Here is a 25,260-nt window from a genome sequence, read left to right as displayed (position 1 = left end):
TACAGGTCCAAGAAGAACCACTTTAAACGGTTGAGTTGAATCTATAATTTTAAATGTTTTTAATGCTTCTATGATCTCAGTGTTTCTGTGTAGAGGGCAGAGACAGGAAGTTATAGGCTTTTGAAGTTGCAGGCTTTTGCAGAAGTGAAACTGAAAGCAAAGAGAGCATTTAAGGGCGAGACACACATACAGACACATGTAGTACGAGAGGTCATGACACGTACGCAGTACACAGCATGCACGCGCCCCCGCACGTGCACACACACACAGATAGACTCAGTTAGTAGGTAAGAGTTTATAACTGCAAAGTTGTGCCTGTATGAGTGACATTTTGTGCAGAACATGGACTTGATGTTCCAGGAAGATAAGCCTGGGCAGATGGAGACAGGAAGCACCTGCCGTCGACGCGAAGACGATGTTGTTTTAGACTATGTTAAGAGTCATTGTGGTTTTGGAGTGACGTATGCTTTGTTTAAGTCTGCCTGGTAACAGGAAGACTGCAAACCCTATAAAGCCTTTGTCTAATGATTGTAAGTTCAGTTCAACGCTGAAATCTGCACAGCGGTCGGACTCACACGTGTTCATTAAAATGCTGTCTAATTGCACACCGGACCAGATCTGTGGTTATTTTTGGATTCCTCTCTCAACATTGAACCTTAACACCAAACATTCTTAAACATTACAGAAATACTATGATTTAGAGAAACAGTACAACATAGCAGAAATGCTGTAATTTGACAGAAATACTATATTTGGCAGAAATACTATATTTAGCACAAATCTTATAAAATAGCAGAAATGCTGTATTTAGCACAAATACTGAAAAGCAGCAGAAATGCTATGACTTAGCACAATAGTAATAACTTAAATAGAAAAATTGGAAAAGCAAAATGGACAGCTGAAAAAATCCTGAACATGCTAAGTGTCCCTCAAATGTAATTGTTAAATGAAAAGAAAATCAGCAAAAAAAAGTATAACAGTCACACAATCACAAATATGGACACATATTGAAACACACATGCACAGAGAGACGCACACAGGACCAAATTCAGTCAACCAGACTAAATATATTGAATTAAAATCATACAATAAGATGCTCCCATAAAAACTCTCTCTCGCCCTCCCTTTCTCTCTCTCTCTGTCTCACACACACACACACACACACACACACACACACACACACACAAGATCCAATTCAGTCAACCAGTCTAAATATATTGAATTTGAATCTTACAATGACATCATCCCATGAAAAGGCTTTCTCTCTCTCTCTCTCTCTCTCTCTCTCTCTCTCTCTCTGTCACACACGCACACAGACACACATACACACACAAGATCCAATTCAGTCAACCAGTCTAAATATATTGAATTTGAATCTTACAATGAGATCATCCCATAAAAAGGCTTTCTCTCTCTCTCTCTCGCTCTCTCTCTCTCTCTCTCTCACACACACACACACACACACACACACACACACACACACACAAGATCCAATTCAGTCAACCAGTCTAAATATATTGAATTTGAATCTTACAATGAGATCATCCCATAAAAAGGCTTTCTCTCTCTCTCTCTCTCTCTCTCTCTCTCTCCCTCTCTGTCACACACACACACACACACACACACACACAAACACACACACACACACAGGGAGAGAGAAGTAAGTTTCTAGCTCAGTCAAGCAGCCTGGGAGCTGCTGAATTTGAATCCACCAATCAGAGAGCCTGTGCACTTTTTCCCGCCAAAACAGGTGCACGCAGCACAGAGAGACACAGGACTTTTGCAGTCTATTTCTCATAATGACGACTCCCCTCAAACAAATGACCATAATTTCCTAACCGTAGGGGCTAGAACGGTCATTCTTACACCGTTTTGTTCAGAAGAGATGGGGGAATCTTAAAGTGTTGACACTTTATCATTAAAATATGAATTATTAAAGATATTTGACTTCTAATGCACCATAACTGAGTAGAGCAAAGCAAAAACTGCCTTGACTTGCCCTCAAACAACGCTTTCTAACTCTAAATCTATTTGGAGTATCAATATCATTCTTTCACCGTAAGAGACAGCAGGCTTTGGTGAACAATCATGGAAATTTTCAGGTCTCTGTGGAAATCCATTAAAAAGATATGACGAGAGAAAAAAGTGGTTCATTTCCAGAGTTTGAAATCTGAAGAAATCTGAGCGAAGGACGAATTTCCTACCCTCAAACAAGTCTAACTCATTTCAGAACGGTAATAGGTGAGAAAATAATTCTTGAATTGTGAGCGTCAGGAGTGTCTGAAGATATACGGGACAAGCCTCATGTCGTAACTTCGCTTCGTTAAGGAGATATGACGATTCGAATATGCCTCTCATTAGAGAAATCAAGCGATGATTTTGAACAAACTCTCCATTGACTTTCTATGGAGAGTTTTCTGACTTTGTGTTGGTCTGAGGAGATTTGCCAAAATTCTATAAATTTCACAACAATGATGGTGACATTTTCTGAAAGCCAGCAAAAATACCTACGTTTTGATGTATAATTTGTATGGGCTGAGTGAAAATTGAGTGAGTAGCAAGAAGTTGTTCGGACATGAAGAGAAAATTGCCAAAGGTACAGTGGCTCACTTAGAACCAACAGCATAGCAACCATAACAACGCATGTATTTTGTGAAAAATCACAATTTTGCAACTCAAAACTTAAAGAGGGATAAGATGAAAACGGTAACAGATATGAAAAAGCTGAATCATTTATGAATAGCCCAATAATTTGTGAACATTTTAAAGTTTGAATGGTTGTTCTAGGTGAAAGTAGGAAAAAGTAGTTAAGTTTCAAAAACAAGCAAGTTTTAGCAGAATTGCGGAAGTTTCCCATTCATTTCAATGGGACAAATTAAAGGAAAAAAGCTTAATATTTTAAAAAGTATAAGAGCAGAAAATACCAAAAGTCATAGCAGGAATTAGCAGAAAAAGCAGAATAGTTTAAAATTTGAATGGTGAAAATCGGCCAAAAATTGTGAAAGTAGTTAACGGACGAAAAAACGAAAAAACGGGAGCAACTTGAAGAATAACTAGAAAAATTTGCATTTCCTGCGAAAATGCAGTGTGGATGCTGTAAAGTTGAAGCTGTCAGCTGAAACTAGCTGAAAAAGCTGAAAAGTTGCAGAAGTTGTAAAACCTTTGCAAAAAATTGTAATAACTTTGCAGAAGCATAAGAACTTAGCAAAAATGTAATTACTTAGCAGAACTGCAATAACGTAAAGAAAACATATGTCTGTGAAGGTTTGCAAACTCCTTTGAGTAAAGAAAACATAATACTTGGCAGAAATACAATAACATAGCAGAACTTAGCAGCAGAAATTAGAATAAATATTGTAACTTAGCAGAAACAAGATAACTTTTCAGAAATACAGGATTTTAGCAAACATGGTACAAGATTACATAGATACTTTATTTAAACAAAAATACCTAAACATTGCACAAATACTGTGATTTAGGACAAATACTACAACATAGCAGAAATGCTGTAATTCAGCAAATATATTATGCTATGGCACAAATAGAAAGAATATGCTCAAATACTATGATTTTGCTCAAATAATATGATTAAGCAATAATACTAAGATTTAGCAGAAATACTGTATTTAGCACAAACACCGAAAAGTAGCAGAAATACTGTAATTTAGCATAATAGTAATATCTTGCACAATTACAAATATGGACATGGTAAATGGCCTGTATTTATATAGCGCTTTTATGGTCCCTAAGGACCCCAAAGCTCTTTACATATCCAGTCATTCACCCATTCACACACTGGTGATGGCAAGCTACGTTGTAGCCACAGCCACCCTGGGGCGCACTGACAGAGGCGAGGCTGCTGGACACTGGCGCCACCGGGCCCTCTGACCACCACCAGTAGACAACAAGTGAAGTGTCTTGCCCAAAGACACAACGACCGAGACTGTCCGAGCCGGGCCTCGAACCGGTAACCTTCCGATTACAAGGCGAACTCCCAACTTTTGAGCCACGATCGCCCCCATATATGGAAACACACATGCACAGAGACACACACAGGATCCAATTCAATCAACCAGTGTAAATATATTGATTTTAAATCACACAATAAGATACACCCATAAAAAGGCGCTCTCTCTCTCTCTCTGTCATACAGACACACACACACACACACACACACACGCAGCAGCAGCAGAAGCAAGTGAACAAACAGGGGCTGTACATACAGTGTTTCCTGTATGTTTCTAGGTGGGTCAAAAAGCCTGGAGCTGCTTAATTTGAATCCACCAATCAGAAAGGCTATGTACTTTTTCCCGCCAAAACAGGTGCACCTGTTTTTACACACGCAGCACAGAGACAGGATTTGTGCAGTCTATTTTTCATAGTGAGGACTCCTCTCAAACAAATGGCTATAATTTCCTTACCAGCTGCGCCACTGGGAAAGACAGTGAGCTCTTGGGAAACGGGGTGATGAGCAGTCAGAATTAGATCGCGGTGAGAGGCAAAGAGCGCCGTTTTTTGGAGTTACAAAACGTCGTGTAACTCCAAAACTAGGTGGACTAGAAGCATAATTCTTGTACTGGGTGAATCAGAGGACTTTGGTGTACTTTGACTGCGATTTTCATTACTCTTTGTACATCCGTCGCTGAGATATGACGAGAGAAGAAACGGCAGACCTCAGATATGATTGGCTGGCTGGGAAGCTGGCAGAAATATATAGTAATAGTGTGATTAAGCATAAATACTACATTTAGCAGAAATACTGTATTAAGCACAAATCCTATAAAAAGCAGAAATACTATATTAAGCAATATAAAAATCCTATAAAAATGGTATAAAAAGCAAAAATACTGTAATATGATTTGGTAGAAAAACTATAATTAATCAGAAATACTATATTTGGCAGAAATACTGTAATCAGCACATATACTGTAACATGACAGAAATTCCTCCACTTAGTAGTAATACTAGAACATAACACAAATGTTATGATGAGTTGAGCGGCTGGTACTCTGGTGCAGTCAGCACAATCTGGAGCTGAACACTCTTAAAACTGTAGAGATGACAGTGGACTTCAGGAGACATCCCTCAACTCTGCCCCCCCTCATCATATCAGACAGCCCTGTGTCGACTGTGGAGATCTTCAAGTTGCTGGGTACCACCATCTCCCAGGACCTGAAGTGGGAGACCAACATCAACTCCATCCTCAAAAGACCCAGCAGAGGATGTACTTCCTGAGACAACTGGGGAAGTACAGTCTTCCACAGGAGCTGCTGATCCAGTTCTACACTGCAGTCATTGAGTCTGTCCTGTGCTCCTCCATCACAGTCTGGTATGGTGCAGCCACTAAACAGGACAGGTGCAGACTGCAGCGGACTGTACGGGCAGCAGAAAGGATCATCGGCGCCCCCTGCCCTCCATCCAGGATCTGTACCTCTCAAGAACCAGGAAACGGGCAGGGAAAATCATCACAGACCCCTCACACCCTGGACACAGACTTTTTGATCTGCTGCCCTCTGGCAGACGGTACAGAAGCCTGCAGACCAGGACCACCCGACACAGGAACAGTTTCTTTCCCCTCACCATCTCCCTTCTAAACAGTTGAACTGTCACACTCCTCCCACTGCCAGACTGCAACTGCACCTTATGTACATTCTGTAGTATTCATTCCACCTCATTTCATTTTGTATTTTATGTATATACGTTTAGATTAGTTTTTTATAGTTGGTTTACACAGCTTTCTGTATGTATGTGTATGCATGTGTAATGTATATATAGATACGTGTGTGTGTGGGTGCGTGTGTGTGTGTGTGTGTGTGTGTGTGTGATTTACATTGCTGTGCTCGAGAGCCACCATCTACCGGAACCAAATTCCTTGTATTTGTCTGCACATATACTTGGCCAATAAACACGATTCTGATGATTTGGCACAAAAACCATGATTTGGCAAAAATACTATGATTTAGCAGAAATACTATGATTGAGCAGAAGTACTAAGATGTAGTAAAAGTACTTTGATTTAAGAGAAATCCAATTATGGAGGAGTAATACTTTAAAATGGGAGAAATATTGATACACACACACATTCACAGAGCCTAAAGGGAAGAGTATTTGTGCCATGGAGTGTTAAGAAGAATCTGAGGTGATGAGCAGTCAGAATTAGATCGCGGTGTGAGGCAAAGAGCGCCGTTTTTTGGAGTTACAAAACGTCGTGTAACTCAAAAACTAGGTGGACTACAAGCATAATTCTTGTACTGGGTGAATCAGCGTACTTTCGTGTACTTTGACTGTGATTTGCATTGCTCTTTGTACATCTGTCGCTGAGATATGACGAGAGAAGAAAGGGCAGACCTCAGATATGATTGGCTGGCTGGGAAGCCGTGCAGGCCCTGATATGTAAATTTTATATGTATGAGTCCTCACAGAGGATTAGCTGCCTGGGGACCTGGCAGAAATATATACAAATAGTATGATTAAGCATAAATACTACATTTAGTAGAAATACTATGTTTTAGCACAAATACTATAAAATGGCAGAAATACTATAATTAAGCAGAAATACTATATTTGGCAGAAACACTATATTTAGTACAAATCTTATGAAATAGCAGAAATAGTATGATTTAGCAGAAATGCTGTATTTAGCACAAATACTGAAAAGCAGCAGAAATGCTATGACTCAACACAATAGTAATAACTTAAATAGAAAAATTGGAAAAGCAAAATGAACAGCTGAAAGAATCCTGAACATGCTAAGGGTCCCTCAAATGTAATTGTTAAATGAAAAAAATCAGCAAAAAAAAGTATAACAGTGACACAATCACAAATATGGACACATATGGAAACACACATGCACAGAGAGACACACACAGGATCAAATTCAGTCAACCAGTCTAAATATATTGAATTTAAATCATATAATAAGATGCTCCCATAAAAACTCTCTCTCGCCCTCCCTTTCTCTCTCTCTCTGTCACACACACACACACACACACACACACACACACACACACACAAACATAGGGAGAGACAAGCAAGTTTCTAGGTCAGTCAAGCAGCCTGGGAGCTGCTAAATTTGAATCCACCAATCAGAGAGGCTGTGTACTTTTTCCCGCCAAAACAGGTGCAGCTGTTTTTACACACTCAGCACAGAGAGAGAAAGGATTTCTGCAGTGTATTTCTCATAATGACGACTCCCCTCAAACAAATGACCATAATTTCCTAACCGTAGGGGCTAGAACGGTCATTCTTACACCGTTTTGTTCAGAAGAGATGGGGGAATCTTAAAGTATTGACAATTTATCATTAAAATATGAATTATTAAAGGTATTTGACTTCTAATGCACCATAACTGAGTAGAGCAAAGCAAAAACTGCCTTGACTTGCCCTCAAACAACGCTTTCTAACTCTAAATCTATTTGGAGTATCATTATCATTCTTTCACCGTAAGAGACAGCAGGCTTTGGTGAACAATCATGGAAATTTTCAGGTCTCTGTGGAAATCCATTAAAAAGATATGACGAGAGAAAAAAGTGGTTCATTTCCAGAGTTTGAAATCTGAAGAAATCTGAGCGAAGGACGAATTTCCTACCCTCAAACAAGTCCAACTCATTTCAGAACGGTAATAGGTGAGAAAGAAATTCTTGAATTGTGAGCGTCAGGAGTGTCTGAAGATATACTCGGACAAGCCTCATGTTTTAACTTCGCTTCGTTGAGGAGATATGACGATTCGAATATGCCTCTCATTACAGAAATCAAGCGGTGATTTTGAACAAACTCTCCATTGACTTTCTATGGAGAGTTTTCCGACTTTGTGTTGGTCTGAGGAGATTTGCCAAAATTCTATAAATCCCACAACAATGATAGTGACATTTTCTGAAAGCCAGCAAAAATACCTACGTTTTGATGTATAATTTGTGGAAGTTGAGTGAAAATTGAGCGAGTAGCACGAAGTTGTTCGGACATAAAGAGAAGACTGCAAAACCTACAGTGGCCCACTGAAAGCCAGGTGCATAGCAACCATAACAACGCATGTATTTTGTGAAAAATCAAAAAAATGAAACTCAAAACTTAAAGAGGGATAAGATGAAAACGGTAACAGATATGAAAAAGCTGAATCATTCATGAATAGCCCAATAATTTGTGAACATTTTAAAATTTGAATGGTTGTTCTAGGCGAAAGTATGAGAAAGTAGTTAAGTTTCAAAAACAAGCAAGTTTTAGCAGAATTGTGGAAGTTTCCCATTCATTTCAATGGGACAAATTAAAGGAAAAAAATGTAATATTTTAAAAAGTATAACAGTATAAAATACCAAAAGATATAGCTGGAATTAGCAGAAATAGCAGAATATTGTGAAATTTGAACGGTGAAAATAGCACAAAAATTGTGAAAGTAGTTAAACGCCGAAAAACGTACGGAAGCAACTTGAAAAAGAATAAAGTTTAAAGAGAAACAGGAAAACAATAGTGTGGATGCCTAAAGCATCCACACAATAAAGTTTAAAGAGAAACAGGAAAACAATAGTGTGGATGCCTAAAGCATCCACACAATAAAGTTTAAAGAGAAACAGGAAAACAATAGTGTGGATGCCTAAAGCATCCACACAATTAAGCATATTAGGTGATGTGCATCTCTGTAATGAGAAGGGGTGTGGTCTAATGACATCAACACCCTATATCAGGTGTGCATAATTATTAGGCAACTTCCTTTCCTTTGGCAAAATGGGTCAAAAGAAGGACTTGACAGGCTCAGAAAAGTCAAAAATAGTGAGATATCTTGCAGAGGGATGCAGCAGTCTTAAAATTGCAAAGCTTCTGAAGCGTGATCATCGAACAATCAAGAGTTTCATTCAAAATAGTCAACAGGGTCGCAAGAAGCGTGTGGACAAACCAAGGCGCAAAATAACTGCCCATGAACTGAGAAAAGTCAAGCGTGCAGCTGCCAAGATGCCACTTGCCACCAGTTTGGCCATATTTCAGAGCTGCAACATCACTGGAGTGCCCAAAAGCACAAGGTGTGCAATACTCAGAGACATGGCCAAGGTAAGAAAGGCTGAAAGACGACCACCTTTTGTAACATAAACGGTACAAAAAGGAACCTTTTGAGCAAAAGTCGTAATGTGCAAACGAATCTTAGATTTTAAATAAAGGGTTCCGTTGTGCTGACTCGCCAGCCATAAGCCTGGGTAAAGAGATAAGGGTTTTGTTAATAGCACAAGTGGAATAATTTGAATCTTTGCTAGGCCGCAGTGCATCTTGTTGTATTGAAGGCCATTGTTGCTTGAGTTGCCTACAGCTAATGCTAACGTTGAAGTTGTAAATCCAGTCCTCATTGCTCTCGGTACCCACGCTAGTCTTCAGCTCTACGCACATCAGGCAGGCAGTTGTCGCGGAGGATAAAACAAACAAACAAAAAACGTAAATCCACGCACATATTGTGAACTTAACTTTTGTTTGAAGACAATGAGATATCGCTGAGATATGCAAAACACCTGTGACTCGGAATTTGTAATGGCGGGCGCAGTTTCTTGTAAATCGTCACACCTCCCCCTTTTTTCTAAATAGTGTGACTTTCTATGAACTTGTTTTCTGTCTTAGGAGGGAGTAAAGACGGAGAACAACGAGCACATCAACCTGAAGGTGGCAGGACAGGATGGCTCAGTGGTGCAGTTTAAGATCAAAAGGCACACTCCTCTCAGCAAACTGATGAAAGCTTATTGTGAACGGCAGGTGAGACTGGGACACAATTGTAACTTTTTTTTTATAAGTATCTTCAAGTGTATTGCTGGTCATCTGAAATTGATCATTCATAAACAAGAGACCACGAAATTGACATTTAAAAATACATGGTTCTTGCCAAATCAGAAATGGGGTGGGGGGGGAGGGGGGTATATTTGGACATCCAACAAGGTAAACCTTCCAAAAAACATTAATTTGCTTAATTTACTTATGCTTAGAATATGTTTCTGTATATCAGATGGCCTAAAATATAAGGGTAATGCAAACATCTGTTAACTATGGTAACAAGGCTTTTTGTTGCTTTAACTATATGCAGAGTTTTTGGTTTGATCCTAAAGAAGCAAATCTTTGTTTTCATTTTGTCATTACTCACATGGTACCCGGAAAAGTTTGGCGGAATCCACACAACCTTAAATTTATCTGGAAGTTGAGTCTTAAAAACACCTCAGTTCTACTGCAGACATATTAGGTGTGCAACATCAGTCCTCCCCATCTAATGCACAGCACACAGTGAGACAGTTACACCATTTTGCACATCCGCTATAGTGTAAATAACAAAGTTTTGCAGTTAAAACTAAAATGTCAATCATATATATTTAATCTTTACAATATTCTGGATGTTTATAAATTGTGTTATTTGTATTTCCATCAAATTTTGAAGGGGTTTTTTGGTTAAGCAGTCAGTAGGGAAAGATGGTTTTCCTGAAACAGGAGTCATTGCAATTCACAGCCGATGTTTTAAACCAGAGGTCACAAAAATACCTTGTGAAGTTTAAAAGTAAACATTTGTTTTTCCACTCAGGGGCTGTCAATGAGGCAAATACGATTTCGATTTGACGGTCAGCCCATCAATGAAACAGACACACCTTCTCAGGTAAGTCTACATGCTCTTGTTCTTGTGCACTTTTGGAATCACTTTTCGTTATTGTGAACTATGGCTGAATAAACCTTGGCCCTCATAGTCTTGCTACTTTGGCTCTTACATCTCATATTAGTTGTTACATGTGAACTCAATGCATTATGTTACAGTACTCAAAATCCACAAACCAGTCAGCTGTTTGGTGCATTCCAGTAAAGTCATGGATTACCACATAGCTAATATAGGTCAGGCCAACATGATCCTTGTTTGGTTTGGTTTAGGTTTTTTGTTTGTTTTTGCAGTCCCGAGATTGCATTTCAGCTGATATGTTTCCAGCATATACCATTTACTTTCATGAACTCAAAGAAGCAATAATTCTGCATTACAACTGTACTACAACTAAAACGAGAAAGAGATTATAATACTTACTGTTGTATACAGAAAAAGCATAGAGGTTTACTCAAAAGCACAGAGCCGTTATGAACAGATCTAACTCCTTGTTGCATCTGCAGTACCCCTTTATTTCAGTGCAGAACATAATCTTTTTTTTACTATGATGTTTAAAGGAAAACATTATGTCAAACACTGGGTGATAAATCAGGTAAGAAACAATACTCTGATACATTAAGTATAGTTATTCACATAACTGCTGTGGACACAAAAATTAAAGCCGCCCATGTCTCCACACATAAATTGTTGTGTTTCACACAGCTGCTCTACTAAGACTGCCAAGCATATAAAGACAGAGCAACCAAGACCTTGTACTCCAAAGCAAGTTCAACATACTCAGATCTCTCTGCTTCACTCACCCTACCCTTGGCAGTCAGCCTAAGAGTTCACATGAAGGTTGATATCAACTGGATAAATCAACCCAGGGTTTGGCAGCCTGTCTACAAGCAGCTTCACATGAAAGGGGTGACATTAAAAACATATGACAAATCATGCATATGGTTAATTAAAAGCTATGATATTTTAAAAGAAATTGAAGAGGTTAAGCACAGAATAATAATTACTGTGTAAGTTTACACACAGGTATTACAGGTCTGTTATCAAAACACAGGACAAAATGATGGATTATAATTGTTTTATTACATTGAGTTAATGTTTAGATTCGCTTATGTATTAGGAGCACATTAATGCTCCTAAAACATGTCATTTGAACTTGCAGTTGACAAGTGGGGAAAAAAGCTGAAATTAAGCTGCTTCCCAAGAGCAAGTGGGAAAGACAAAAACTTTAGATCCTATTAAATATTTTTGGATCTTCCAGGAATGGTGATGATACTTTTCCAGAAAAGTGATTGCTCAGTAGGCAGTTTTCTACCTGTTTATCGTTATCTTGAGTATAACCTTCTCCAGAACAGCAAGAAATGAACAGCTTTCAGAATATATCAACAAATAACCCTGAAGTAAATGAGATGGGTACAAATCCTGCTTCAGGATTTCTACAGGCCTCAGGTCTTAAAAGTGTAGTCAGCATTGATGTGCCTTATATTTTAATGGCCACCAGAGGGCAGGCCATCCTTTTGTTGAAGAACTTGTGATTGTATGTGCCTGGGAAAATGGCCCCTGGCTTACTTCCTCTGTGACCTCACTTTCTTGATGAGTTTGTGAGCTTGGGAAACAAACCTAAAACATCAAGTCCATTCAGAAAGAAGTATGATCTGAGGTTCATACTACAGCTCACTGAGTAATAACTTGTTTGTCAAGTCTTTTCACATACCAGTGGGTTGCATCACGGTGGCTACGGCCTCCTTTTAAAGCATTTGTACTTCCTTCTAATATTTAAAGTTTTCTTGTCTGTCTTTTTTTTGCAGCTAGAAATGGAGGATGAAGATACAATCGACGTGTTCCAACAGCAAACTGGAGGCTCGCCTCTTTAAAGACTGTTTCCTATGAACATCCCTACCTCCCCCTTTCATCCCTGAACATCTTTGTTATACCCAGTCTTCAAATGCTCATGACCAGTGTTGATACGATCCAGTGGAATATTTACACAAAATACTCAAAGGCAGCATCACAGCTAGTGTTGAGTTTGATTACACTGCCATGTTACGTGACATATTAACATGTCTGAACAGCGCAGTGCAGACAATATGTAGGCTGCAGTCAGTCTAACGTGCCGAAGAAGTGAAAAACTGTTTTTGTTTGAGTTGTTTGTTTTTTTGTTTTTAATTTGGGAAGAGAGAACGCTTGGTCCTGCTTTTGCTTTTATACTTACAAAGGCTTTGATTAAAGATGGAGGTTTGATTGATGTAACCCTGTTTTAAATTCACTGACATCTGTTGTTATTATAAAAATGTATTATTGGAATAAATTGAGTCTTTTTTTTCCTCTTTCTTTCTTTTTTTACAAATCTGTGTGTACGTGTGTTTTCGTCACATCTGAAAACACTGTTTGCAGGTACAGTTACAGTCATTTAAAAATTATTGGTTTGAATTTACTTCTCAGTAATTGCTTCCATGCAGTAAGAGGAAATGCCATGATGTAAGTACTTTTAGAAGCCAAAGACATAATTATCCATCATTACATGGCCAATAAAGTGTATATGTAGTCAGTTTTCAAAGTAATCAGTTTCTAGACAATGATTTCTTGAATGACATAAGCTGTGTGTGCGTATGCATGTCCCCACTTGCCCTGCTGTTGTCTTTATTCTTCAAGCTCAGGCCCTTTACCAGAGGCCTCGGAGCTTCAGACTCTTGCGCAGCATCTTTGCTGTTCCTAGAACTACTCTTCTGAACATAGATCCTTGTTGTCCCTACTGTCTGCTGGAGGCAAATCTTGTTCTTTCCATTCAGCTGACTCCTCAGAACTGGCCTTACTGCAGGTATTTGATGGTTTCCCACAGGCCTCTTTATGGTTCCAGTTTGCCTGGGGGATTCCAAAGTACTGTCCCCAATATATTCAATCTTGCCTTCTAATAATGGAGCACTTTCACTTCTCACTAGGTTCCTTCTCTTTATTTACCATCTGACTGCACTTAATCAGTCCAAATAGCATTCAGATGATGTTGCTGTTGATCTTGCTGGGTAATTGATGTCTCATTTGATGCTGGCATACATACGTTTGCTCAATTCTGTATCTGTAGCCAGTCTTAAGAGTGATATGGCTGAGAGGGTTCAGACCTGTGAAAAACATAGACAACAGAGCTTCTCCTTGGTACATCCTGCAATTGTGCTATTGGCGAGAAGTTGGCCTCTAGTTTTGTTCTTAGGGTCTTGTTGAGCTTAAATAGTTTTAGGTGTTGTTCATATCCATGTGTGACGCATTGTGTCGTAGGCTTTCTTGTAATTAAACTAGGTGGTGCACAGATAGCGCAGTCACTTGAGACCAGACTGACCAATGTTCCAGCAGCTGGTGTTTTTCCTCTTTGCTTTTTCTGACAATTCCTTTCTGGGCCCATGTACTGAGTCATATGCCTATTCATCTAGACCAGGGGTCTCAAACTTGCAGCTCACGGGCCTCTTGTTGACATGAAGAAATATAAATGTGCAATTTGGCCCTTGAAGTTACCTTTTTTGTTAGGAAGCATATGTTTGTTGTTGAGTGCAATGTTAAAATAAGTTTTTTAAAAGGCAAAACATTTAATTAGGAAGGCATTATGAGCAGAGAGTACAAACATGTTTAGGGTTTGGGTGTGTTAGTTCAGTGAGAGAGTTATTTGTAAAGAAAACCATTTTCACTAGCAGTCAAAAACTAATGTGTACACTTATGTCTGCATTTTTATTTTGTTAAATACAAACTAAATTGTAGCACAAGTGCTGCCACGTGTCTGGCCAGAAAGACTGTACCAATTTGGTTTGCACTTTTGCCAGTTATATAATAATTGAAATTTCAAAAAACAAAACGCTTACTTGTTGTTCCTAGAGTATTTAAAAGTAAAATGGGAGGCAAAGCCTTCAGTTTTCAGGCCCCTCTTCTGTGGAACCAGCTTCCAGTTTGGATTTGGGAGGCACATGCTATCTCTACTTTTAAGATTAGGCTTAAAACTTCTCTTTTGGCTAAAGCATAAAGTTAGGGCTGGATCAGGTGACCCTGAATCCTCCCTTAGTTATGCTGCAATAGACGTAGGCTGCTGGAGGATTCCCATGATGCATTGACTATTTCTTCTTCAGTCACTTTTCTCACTCACTACAGTGGCTTGCAAAAGTATTCGGCCCCCTTGAACTTTTCCACATTTTGTCACATTACAGCCACAAACATTAATCGATTTTATTGGAATTCCGCGTGAAAGACCAATACAAAGTGGTGTACACGTGAGAAGTGGAACGAAAATCATACATGATTCCAAACATTTTTTACAAATAAATAACTGCAAAGTGGGGTGTGCGTAATTATTCAGCCCCCTGAGTCAATACTTTGCAGAACCACCTTTTGCTGCAATTACAGCTGCCAGTCTTTTAGGGTATGTCTCTACCAGCTTTGCACATCTACAGACTGAAATTCTTGCCCATTCTTCTTTGCAAAACAGCTCCAGCTCAGTCAGATTAGATGGACAGCGTTTGTGAACGGCAGTTTTCAGATTTTGCCACAGATTCTCGATTGGATTTAGATCTGGACTTTGACTGGGCCATTCTAACACATGGATATGTTTTGTTTTAAACTATTCCATTGTTGCCCTGGCTTTATGTTTAGGGTCGTTGTCCTGCTGGAAGGTGAACCTCCGCCCCAGTCTCAAGTCTTTTGCAGACTCCAAGAGGTTTTCTTCCAAGATTGCCCTGTATTTGGCTCCATCCATCTTCCCATCAACTCTGACCAGCTTCCCTGTCCCTGCTGAAGAGAAGCACCCCCAGAGCATGATGCTGCCACCACCATATTTGACAGTGGGGATGGTGTGTTCAGAGTGATGCGCAGTGTTAGTTTTCCGCCACACAGCGTTTTGCATTTTGGCCAAAAAGTTCCATTTTGGTCTCATCTGACCAGAGCACCGTCTTCCACATGTTTGCTGTGTCCCCCACATGGCTTGTGGCAAACTGCAAACGGGACTTCTTATGGTTTTCTGTTAACAATGGTTTTCTTCTTGCCACTCTTCCATAAAGGCCAACTTTGTGCAGTGCACGACTAATAGTTGTCCTATGGACAGATTCCCCCACCTGAGCTGTAGATCTCTGCAGCTCGTCCAGAGTCACCATGGGCCTCTTGGCTGCATTTCTGATCAGCGCTCTGCTTGTTCGGCCTGTGAGTTTAGGTGGACGGCCTTGTCTTGGTAGGTTTACAGTTGTGCCATACTCCTTCCATTTCTGAATGATGGCTTGAACAGTGCTCCGTGGGATGTTCAAGGCTTGGGAAATCCTTTTGTAGCCTAAGCCTGCTTTAAATTTCTCAATAACTTTATCCCTGACTTGTCTGGTGTGTTCTTTGGACTTCATGGTGTTGTTGCTCCCAGTATTCTCTTAGACAACCTCTGAGGCCGTCACAGAGCAGCTGTATTTGTACTGACATTAGATTACACACAGGTGCACTCTATTTAGTCATTAGCACTCATCAGGTAATGTCTATGGGCAACTGACTGCACTCAGACCAAAGGGGGCTGAATAATTACGCACACCCCACTTTGCAGTTATTTATTTGTAAAAAATGTTTGGAATCATGTATGATTTTCGTTCCACTTCTCACGTGTACACCACTTTGTATTGGTCTTTCACGTGGAATTCCAATAAAATTGATTCATGTTTGTGGCTGTAATGTGACAAACTGTGGAAAAGTTCAAGGGGGCCGAATACTTTTGCAAGCCACTGTACCTCGGCATACAACCCCCAAGTGCAACTGGACTCTGGATTTCCTGACAGATAGACTGCAGGTGGTGAGAATGGGAGGACAGGTATCTGCTGAGCTCACAATCAGCACAGGATCCTCACGGGGCTGTTGCCTCAGCCCCAGACTCTCCACCCTGTGTACTAATGACTGTGTCTCCACCCAGGATTACATCTTTGTCATTAAATACGATGATGAGACCGCCATCCTACGGTTTATCAAGGGGGGTATGGGTACAGGACCCTGGTAAACAACACTCTTGTCTACAGAGAGGAGAATCAAAGTCAAAAGTCAAAGTCAAAGTCAACTTTATTTGTCAATTCTGCCATATGTACAGGACATACAGAGAATAGAAATTTCGTTACTCTCAAACCCTAGATGAACATTTAAATATAAGAGAGTGATTAAAAATGCAAGTAAAATAATTAAAATAATTAAAAAAAGTAAAATTTGAATAAATACAGTACAATTTTACATATACCAAAAAAGCTATACAATATACCATATACAATATTCAGGTAACGGTAAATGACATTGAGTGTAAACCAGGCAAGGTAGTGCAAATAGGCAAATAGTGCAAATGGAGATTTGGTAATGTACGGTAGGAGATAGTGTAACAACAAAGTCTTATGAGGTAGTGGCAGTCCAATGCTCCACAAGGTGACTAATAACTGGTGCAGGCCAGTGAGTGAGTCAGAGAGTGTGTGTGTGTGTGTGTGTGTGTGACAGAGTTCAGTGAGACCGTGGAGGAGAGAGGGGAGAGGGGGCAGAATCGGGAGGGAGTTAAGCTTCCTGACAGCCTGATGGATGAAGCTGTCCTTCAGTCTGCTGGTCCTGGCCTGGAGACTCCGCAGTCTCCTCCCTGACGGCAGCAGCTTGAAGAAGCTTTGCATTGGGTGCGTGGGATCAGCCGCTATGCAGAGGGCTTTTTTAGTGAGACGGGTGCTGTAAATGTCCTGGAGGGAGGGGAGAGAGACACCAATGATCCTCTCTGCAGCTCTCACTATGCGTTGGAGGGTTCTATGACAGGACGCATTGCAGGCTCCAAACCACACAGTGATGCAGCTCGACAGGATGCTCTCGATGGTGCCTCTGTAGAAAGTGTACATGATGGGGGCTGGTGCTCCTGCTCTTCTTAGTTTGCGGAGAAAGAAGAGACGCTGCTGTGATTTCTTGGCCAGTGCTGTGGTGTTGTACGTCCAGGAGAGATCCTCTGTGATGTGCACACCCAAGAACTTAGTGCTGCTCACTCTCTCCACAGACGCTCCGTCAGTGGTCAGAGGAGCATGTTGGGTGTGCATTCTCCTGAAGTCCACAACAATCTCATTTGTCTTCTCCACATTCAGAGAGAGATTGTTGTCAACACACCACGTGGCCAGGCGTCTCACCTCACTTCTGTAGTTGGTCTCATCCCTGTTGCTAATGAGACCCACCACCGTTGTGTCGTCCGCAAACTTGATGAAGAGGTTGGAGCTGTATGATGGAGTGCAGTCATGGGTCAGCAGCGTGAAGAGGAGGGGGCTCAGCACACATCCCTGCGGGGCCCCCGTGTTTAAAATGATGGTGCTGCATGTATTACTGCCGACCCGTACTACTTGAGGTCTTCCGGTGAGGAAATCCAACAGCCAGTTGCACAGAGAGGTGAATGGCCTCATCCTTAACACAGATAAGACCAAAGAAATGATACTGGACTTCAGGAAAAATCCTCCCCCTCGGCAGCCTCTTATCATCAAAGGTACTGAGATGGAAAGGGCCAAAAGCCACGGATTCCTGGGACTGCAGGTCACAGACCTGAGCTGGACTCTTAACACCACAGCCACAATGAGAAAAGAACAGCAAATGCTCTATGTCATTAGGCTGCTCGGGAGAGCTAGCCTGAACCAGGGAAAAGAGCAGACGGAATTATCAGCGACCCACTCCATTCAGCTCACTCTCTGCTCAGACACAAGAACTGCACATACAACCTAAGACACAGCAGAGCGGACAGCATCATCACTCACAGAACAAGGTTTTTCAATAGCTTATTCCCCTCCACAGTCAGACTGATGGCAAACAAAAAACACTGAACAACGTGCAATAATAATCCCACACTACCTCACTTCATGTGAGAAATGTGCATATCCTAACTGTGCAATATAATTACAGGGAGTGCAGAATTATTAGGCAAAAGAGTATTTTGTCCACATCATCCTCTTCATGCATGTTGTCTTACTCTAAGCTGTATAGGCTCAAAAGCCTACTACCAATTAAGCATATTAGGTGATGTGCATCTCTGTAATGAGAAGGGGTGTGGTCTAATGACATCAACACCCTATATCAGGTGTGCATAATTATTAGGCAACTTCCTTTCCGTTGGCAAAATGGGTCAAAAGAAGGACTTGACAGGCTCAGAAAAGTCAAAAATAGTGAGATGTCTTGCAGAGGGATACAGCAGTCTTAAAATTGCAAAGCTTCTGAAGCGTGATCGTCGAACAATCAAGCGTTTCATTCAAAATAGTCAACAGGGTCGCAAGAAGCGTGTGGACAAACCAAGGCGCAAAATAACTGCCCATGAACTGAGAAAAGTCAAGCGTGCAGCTGCCAAGATGCCACTTGCCACCAGTTTAGCCATATTTCAGAGCTGCAACATCACTGGAGTGCCCAAAAGCACAAGGTGTGCAATACTCAGAGACATGGCCAAGGTAAGAAAGGCTGAAAGACGACCACCTTTTGTAACATAAACGGTACAAAAAGGAACCTTTTGAGCAAAAGTCGTAATGTGCAAACGAATCTTAGATTTTAAATAAAGGGTTCCGTTGTGCTGACTCGCCAGCCATAAGCCTGGGTAAAGAGATAAGGGTTTTGTTAATAGCACAAGTGGAATAATTTGAATCTTTGCTAGGCCGCAGTGCATCTTGTTGTATTGAAGGCCATTGTTGCTTGAGTTGCCTACAGCTAATGCTAACGTTGAAGTTGTAAATCCAGTCCTCATTGCTCTCGGTACCCACGCTAGTCTTCAGCTCTACGCACATCAGGCAGGCAGTTGTCGCGGAGGATAAAACAAACAAACAAAAAACGTAAATCCACGCACATATTGTGAACTTAACTTTTGTTTGAAGACAATGAGGTATCGCTGAGATATGCAAAACACCTATGACTCGGAATTTGTAATGGCGGGCGCAGTTTCTTGTAAATCGTCACACCTCCCCCTTTTTTTCTAAATAGTGTGACTTTCTATGAACTTGTTTTCTGTCTTAGGAGGGAGTAAAGACGGAGAACAACGAGCACATCAACCTGAAGGTGGCAGGACAGGATGGCTCAGTGGTGCAGTTTAAGATCAAAAGGCACACTCCTCTCAGCAAACTGATGAAAGCTTATTGTGAACGGCAGGTGAGACTGGGACACAATCTTAACTTTTTTTAATAAGTATCTTTAAGTGTATTGCTGGTCATCTGAAATTGATCATTCATAAGCAAGAGACCAAGAAATTGACATTTAAAAATACATGGTTCTTGCCAAATCAGAAATGGGGGGGGGGTATATTTGGACATCCAACAAGGTAAACCTTCCAAAAAACATTAATTTGCTTAATTTACTTATGCTTAGAATATGTTTCTGTATATCAGATGGCCTAAAATATAAGGGTAATGCAAACATCTGTTAACTATGGTAACAAGGCTTTTTGTTGCTTTAACTATATGCAGAGTTTTTGGTTTGATCCTAAAGAAGCAAATCTTTGTTTTCATTTTGTCATTACTCACATGGTACCCGGAAAAGTTTGGCGGAATCCACACAACCTTAAATTTATCTGGAAGTTAAGAGTCTTAAAAACACCTCAGTTCTACTGTAGACATATTAGGTGTGCAACATCAGTCCTCCCCCATCTAATGCACAGCACACACTGAGACAGTTACACCATTTTGCACATCCGCTATAGTGAAAATAACAAAGTTTTGCAGTTAAAACTAAAATGTCAATCATATACATTTAATCTTTACAATATTCTGGATGTTTATAAATTGTGTTATTTGTATACGTTAGAGCTATTTCTCATGTATGTAACTTTGTAATATATTGTATTATTTAATTTTAGACAGTCTGTTACGGTTCTAATGGTCTTGGAGCAAGTTTAACCACATAATTTCCTTTTGTCCCACCCTTTTTATTTCCATCAAATTTTGAAGGGGTTTTTTGGTTAAGCAGTCAGTAGGGAAAGATGGTTTTCCTGAAACATGAGTCATTGCAATTCACAGTCGGTGTTTTAAACCCGAGGTCACAAAAATACCTTGTGAAGTTTAAAAGTAAACATTTTGTTTTTCCACTCAGGGGCTGTCAATGAGGCAAATACGATTTCGATTTGACGGTCAGCCCATCAATGAAACAGACACACCTTCTCAGGTAAGTCTACATGCTCTTGTTCTTGTGCACTTTTGGAATCACTTTTCGTTATTGTGAACTACGGCTGAATAAACCTTGGCCCTCATAGTCTTGCTACTTTGGCTCTTACATCTCATATTAGTAGTTACATGTGAACTCAATGCATTATGTTACAGTACTCAAAATCCACAAACCAGTCAGCTGTTTGGTGCATTCCAGTAAAGTCATGGATTACCACATAGCTAATATAGGTCAGGCCAACATGATCCTTGTTTGGTTTGGTTTAGGTTTTTTGTTTGTTTTTGCAGTCCCGAGATTGCATTTCAGCTGATATGTTTCCAGCATATACCATTTACTTTCATGAACTCAAAGAAGCAATAATTCTGCATTACAACTGTACTACAACTAAAACGAGAAAGATTATAATACTTACTGTTGTATACAGAAAAAGCATAGAGGTTTACTCAAAAGCACAGAGCCGTTATGAACAGATCTAACTCCTTGTTGCATCTGCAGTACCCCTTTATGTCAGTGCAGAACATAATCTTTTTTTACTATGATGTTTAAAGGAAAACATTATGTCAAACACTGGGTGATAAATCAGGTAAGAAACAATACTCTGATACATTAAGTATAGTTATTCACATAACTGCTGTGGACACAAAAATTAAAGCCGCCCATGTCTCAACACATAAATTGGTGTTTCACACAGCTGCTCTACTAAGACTGCCAACCATATAAAGACACAGCAACCAAGACCTTGTACTCCAAAGCAAGTTCAACATACTCAGATCTCTGCTTCACTCACCCTACCCTTGGCAGTCAGCCTAAGAGTTCACATGAAGGTTGATATCAACTGGATAAATCAACCCAGGGTTTGGCAGCCTGTCTACAAGCAGCTTCACATGAAAGGGGTGACATCAAAAACATATGACAAATCATGCATATGGTTAATTAAAAGCTATGATATTTTAAAACTAATTGAAGAGGTTAAGCACAGAATAATAATTACTGTGTAAGTTTACACACAGGTATTACAGGTCTGTTATCAAAACACAGGACAAAATGATGGATTTTAATTGTTTTATTACATTGAGTTAATGTTTAGATTCGCTTATGTATTAGGAGCACATTAATGCTCCTAAAACATGTCATTTGAACTTGCAGTTGACAAGTGGGGGAAAAAAGCTGAAATTAAGCTGCTTCCCAAGAGCAAGTGGGAAAGACAAACTTTAGATCCTATTAAATATTTTTGGATCTTCCAGGAATGGTGATGATACTTTTCCAGAAAAGTGATTGCTCAGTAGGCAGTTTTCTACCTGTTTATCTTTATCTTGAGTATAACCTTCTCCAGAACAGCAAGAAATGAACAGCTTTCAGAATATATCAACAAATAACCCTGAAGTAAATGAGATGGGTACAAATCCTGCTTCAGGATTTCTACAGGCCTCAGGTCTTGAAAAAGTGTAGTCAGCATTGATCTGCCTTATATTTTAATGGCCACCAGAGGGCAGGCCATCCTTTTGTTGAAGAACTTGTGATTGTATGTGCGTGGGAAAATGGCCCCTGGCTTACTTCCTCTGTGACATCACTTTCTTGATGAGTTTGTGAGCTTGGGAAACAAACCTAAAACATCAAGTCCATTCAGAAAGAAGTATGATCTGAGGTTCATACTACAGCTCACTGAGTAATAACTTGTTTGTCAAGTCTTTTCACATACCAGTGGGTTGCATCACGGTGGCTACGGCCTCCTTTTAAAGCATTTGTACTTCCTTCTAATATTTAAAGTTTTCTTGTCTTTCTTTTTTTTGCAGCTAGAAATGGAGGATGAAGATACAATCGACGTGTTCCAACAGCAAACTGGAGGCTCGCCTCTTTAAAGGCTGTTTCCTATGAACATCCCTACCTCCCCCTTTCGTCCCTGAACATCTTTGTTATACCCAGTCTTCAAATGCTCATGACCAGTGTTGATACGATCCAGTGGAATATTTACACAAAATACTCAAAGGCAGCATCACAGCTAGTGTTGAGTTTGATTACACTGCCATGTTACGTGACATATTAACATGTCTGAACAGCGCAGTGCAGACAATATGTAGGCTGCAGTCAGTCTAACGTGCCGAAGAAGTGAAAAACTGTTTTTGTTTGAGTTGTTTGTTTTTTTTGTTTTTAATTTGGGAAGAGAGAACGCTTGGTCCTGCTTTTGCTTTTATACTTACAAAGGCTTTGATTAAAGATGGAGGTTTGATTGATGTAACCCTGTTTTAAATTCACTGACATCTGTTGTTATTATAAAAATGTATTATTGGAATAAATTGAGTCTTTTTTTTTTTTTTTTTTTTCAAATCTGTGTGTACGTGTGTTTTCGTCACATCTGAAAACACTGTTTGCAGCTACAATTGCAGTCATTTAAAAATTATTGGTTTGAATTTACTTCTCAGTAATTGCTTCCATGCAGTAAGAGGAAATGCCATGATGTAAGTACTTTTAGAAGCCAAAGACATAATTATCCATCATTACATGGCCAATAAAGTGTATATGTAGTCAGTTTTCAAAGTAATCAGTTTCTAGACAATGATTTCTTGAATGACATAAGCTGTGTGTGCGTATGCATGTCCCCACTTGCCCTGCTGTTGTCTTTATTCTTCAAGCTCAGGCCCTTTACCAGAGGCCTCGGAGCTTCAGACTCTTGCGCAGCATCTTTGCTGTTCCTAGAACTACTCTTCTGAACATAGATCCTTGTTGTCCCTACCGTCTGCTGGAGGCAAATCTTGTTCTTTCCATTCAGCTGACTCCTCAGAACTGGCCTTACTGCAGGTATTTGATGTTTCCCACAGGCCTCTTTATGGTTCCAGTTTGCCTGGGGGATTCCAAAGTACTGTCCCCAATATATTCAATCTTGCCTTCTAATAATGGAGCACTTTCACTTCTCACTAGGTTCCTTCTCTTTATTTACCATCTGACTGCACTTAATCAGTCCAAATAGCATTCAGATGATGTTGCTGTTGATCTTACTGGGTAATTGATGTCTCATTCTATGCTGGCATACATACGTTTGCTCAATTCTGTATCTGTAGCCAGTCTTAAGAGTGATATGGCTGAGAGGGTTAAGACCTGTGAAAAACATAGACAACAGAGCTTCTCCTTGGTACATCCTGCAATTGTGCTATTGGCGAGAAGTTGGCCTCTAGTTTTGTTCTTAGGGTCTTGTTGAGCTTAAATAGTTTTAGGTGTTGTTCATATCCATGTGTGACGCATTGTGTCGTAGGCTTTCTTGTAATTAAACTAGGTGGTGCACAGATAGCGCAGTCACTTGAGACCAGACTGACCAATGTTCCAGCAGCTGGTGTTTTTCCTCTTTGCTTTTTCTGACAATTCCTTTCTGGGCCCATGTACCGAGTCATATGCCTATTCATCTAGACCAGGGGTCTCAAACTTGCAGCTCACGGGCCTCTTGCAGCCCGTATGTTGACATGAAGAAATATAAATGTGCAATTTGGCCCTTGAAGTTACCTTTTTTGTTAGGAAGCATATGTTTGTCGTTGAGTGCAATGTTAAAATAAGTTCTTTAAAAGGCAAAACATTATTTATGAAGGCATTATGAGCAGAGAGTACAAACATGTTTAGGGTTTGGGTGTGTTAGTTCAGCGAGAGAGTTATTTGTAAAGAAAACCATTTTCACCAGCAGTCAAAAACTAATGTGTACACTTATGTCTGCATTTTAATTTTGTTAAATACAAACTAAATTGTAGTACAAGTGCTGCCACGTGTCTGGCCAGAAAGACTGTACCAATTTGGTTTGCACTTTTGCCAGTTATATAATAATTGAAATTTCAAAAAACAAAACGCTACATTTTCTGAAATATTTGTGGATGTTTTCTTTTTTTTTTGGTTGAATGCTACTACCTCAACCATAATGCGCATTATGTAGCAGTGAGTCAAATCTGTCACAAACTACAGGAGAACCTCAACTACCACAGACACCCAAGATTCCACCCTTAACACCTTCTATGACAGGTTTGGAAGCCTGAACACAAACACACCCTCAAAGGCCCTTGGCGACCCCACAGACACTGCCTTCTAGGTGATGCTGAAAGCTCTGAAGAAAGTGAACTCCCACAAGGGTGTGGGACCTGATGGAGTTCCTCCCAGAGTTCTGAAGGCCTGTTGGTGTGTATGCTGATGTCTTTAACCTGTCATTATGCCAGGCAGTAGTCCCATGCATTTTCAAATCCTCCACAATCATACCAGCCCCCAAAAGACTGGACATATCCACCCTAAATGACTTCAGGCCAGTGGCACTCACACCAGTTGCCATAAAGTGCCTAGAAAAACTGGTTCTCACACACATCAACAACATGGTCCCGGACACTGTCCATCCCCTCCAATTTGCCTGCTGTCCCAATTGATCAGTGGATGACGCAGTAGCAATAGCCTTAAACACCACTCTGCAACATCTGAAGAGTAGCAGAACGTATGCCAGGATGCTTTCAGTACCATCCATCTGGGCAAGCTGACCAAAAAGCTGATATACAGTGGCTTGCAAAAGTATTTGGCCC

The 25,260-nt window shown here is 40.2% G+C and overlaps 1 protein-coding gene across 2 annotated transcripts; it reads left to right on the top strand.

Annotated features, from left to right (window-relative positions):
• The first annotated feature begins 19,002 nt into the window (after positions 1-19,002).
• LOC109202425 (small ubiquitin-related modifier 2) lies at positions 19,003-22,936 on the top strand. 2 transcript variants are annotated; one of them, XM_019359809.2, is made up of 4 exons: positions 19,003-19,026; positions 19,583-19,714; positions 20,651-20,722; positions 22,516-22,936. In XM_019359809.2, the coding sequence occupies exons 1-4, from the start codon at positions 19,018-19,020 to the stop codon at positions 22,579-22,581; spliced, it is 279 nt and encodes a 92-aa protein (XP_019215354.1). In that variant the 5' UTR covers positions 19,003-19,017; the 3' UTR covers positions 22,582-22,936. The 2 variants fall into 2 exon arrangements, with proteins under 2 accessions (XP_019215354.1, XP_025764032.1); XM_025908247.1 differs by lacking the exon at positions 19,003-19,026 and adding an exon at positions 19,427-19,491.
• Positions 22,937-25,260: the final 2,324 nt, after the last annotated feature.

Source organism: Oreochromis niloticus, linkage group LG6 (assembly GCF_001858045.2).
Source record: "Oreochromis niloticus isolate F11D_XX linkage group LG6, O_niloticus_UMD_NMBU, whole genome shotgun sequence".
NCBI lineage: Eukaryota > Metazoa > Chordata > Actinopteri > Cichliformes > Cichlidae > Oreochromis > Oreochromis niloticus.
Note: the sequence above shows the minus strand (reverse complement) of the source record. Positions and strands in the feature narration are given on the sequence as shown.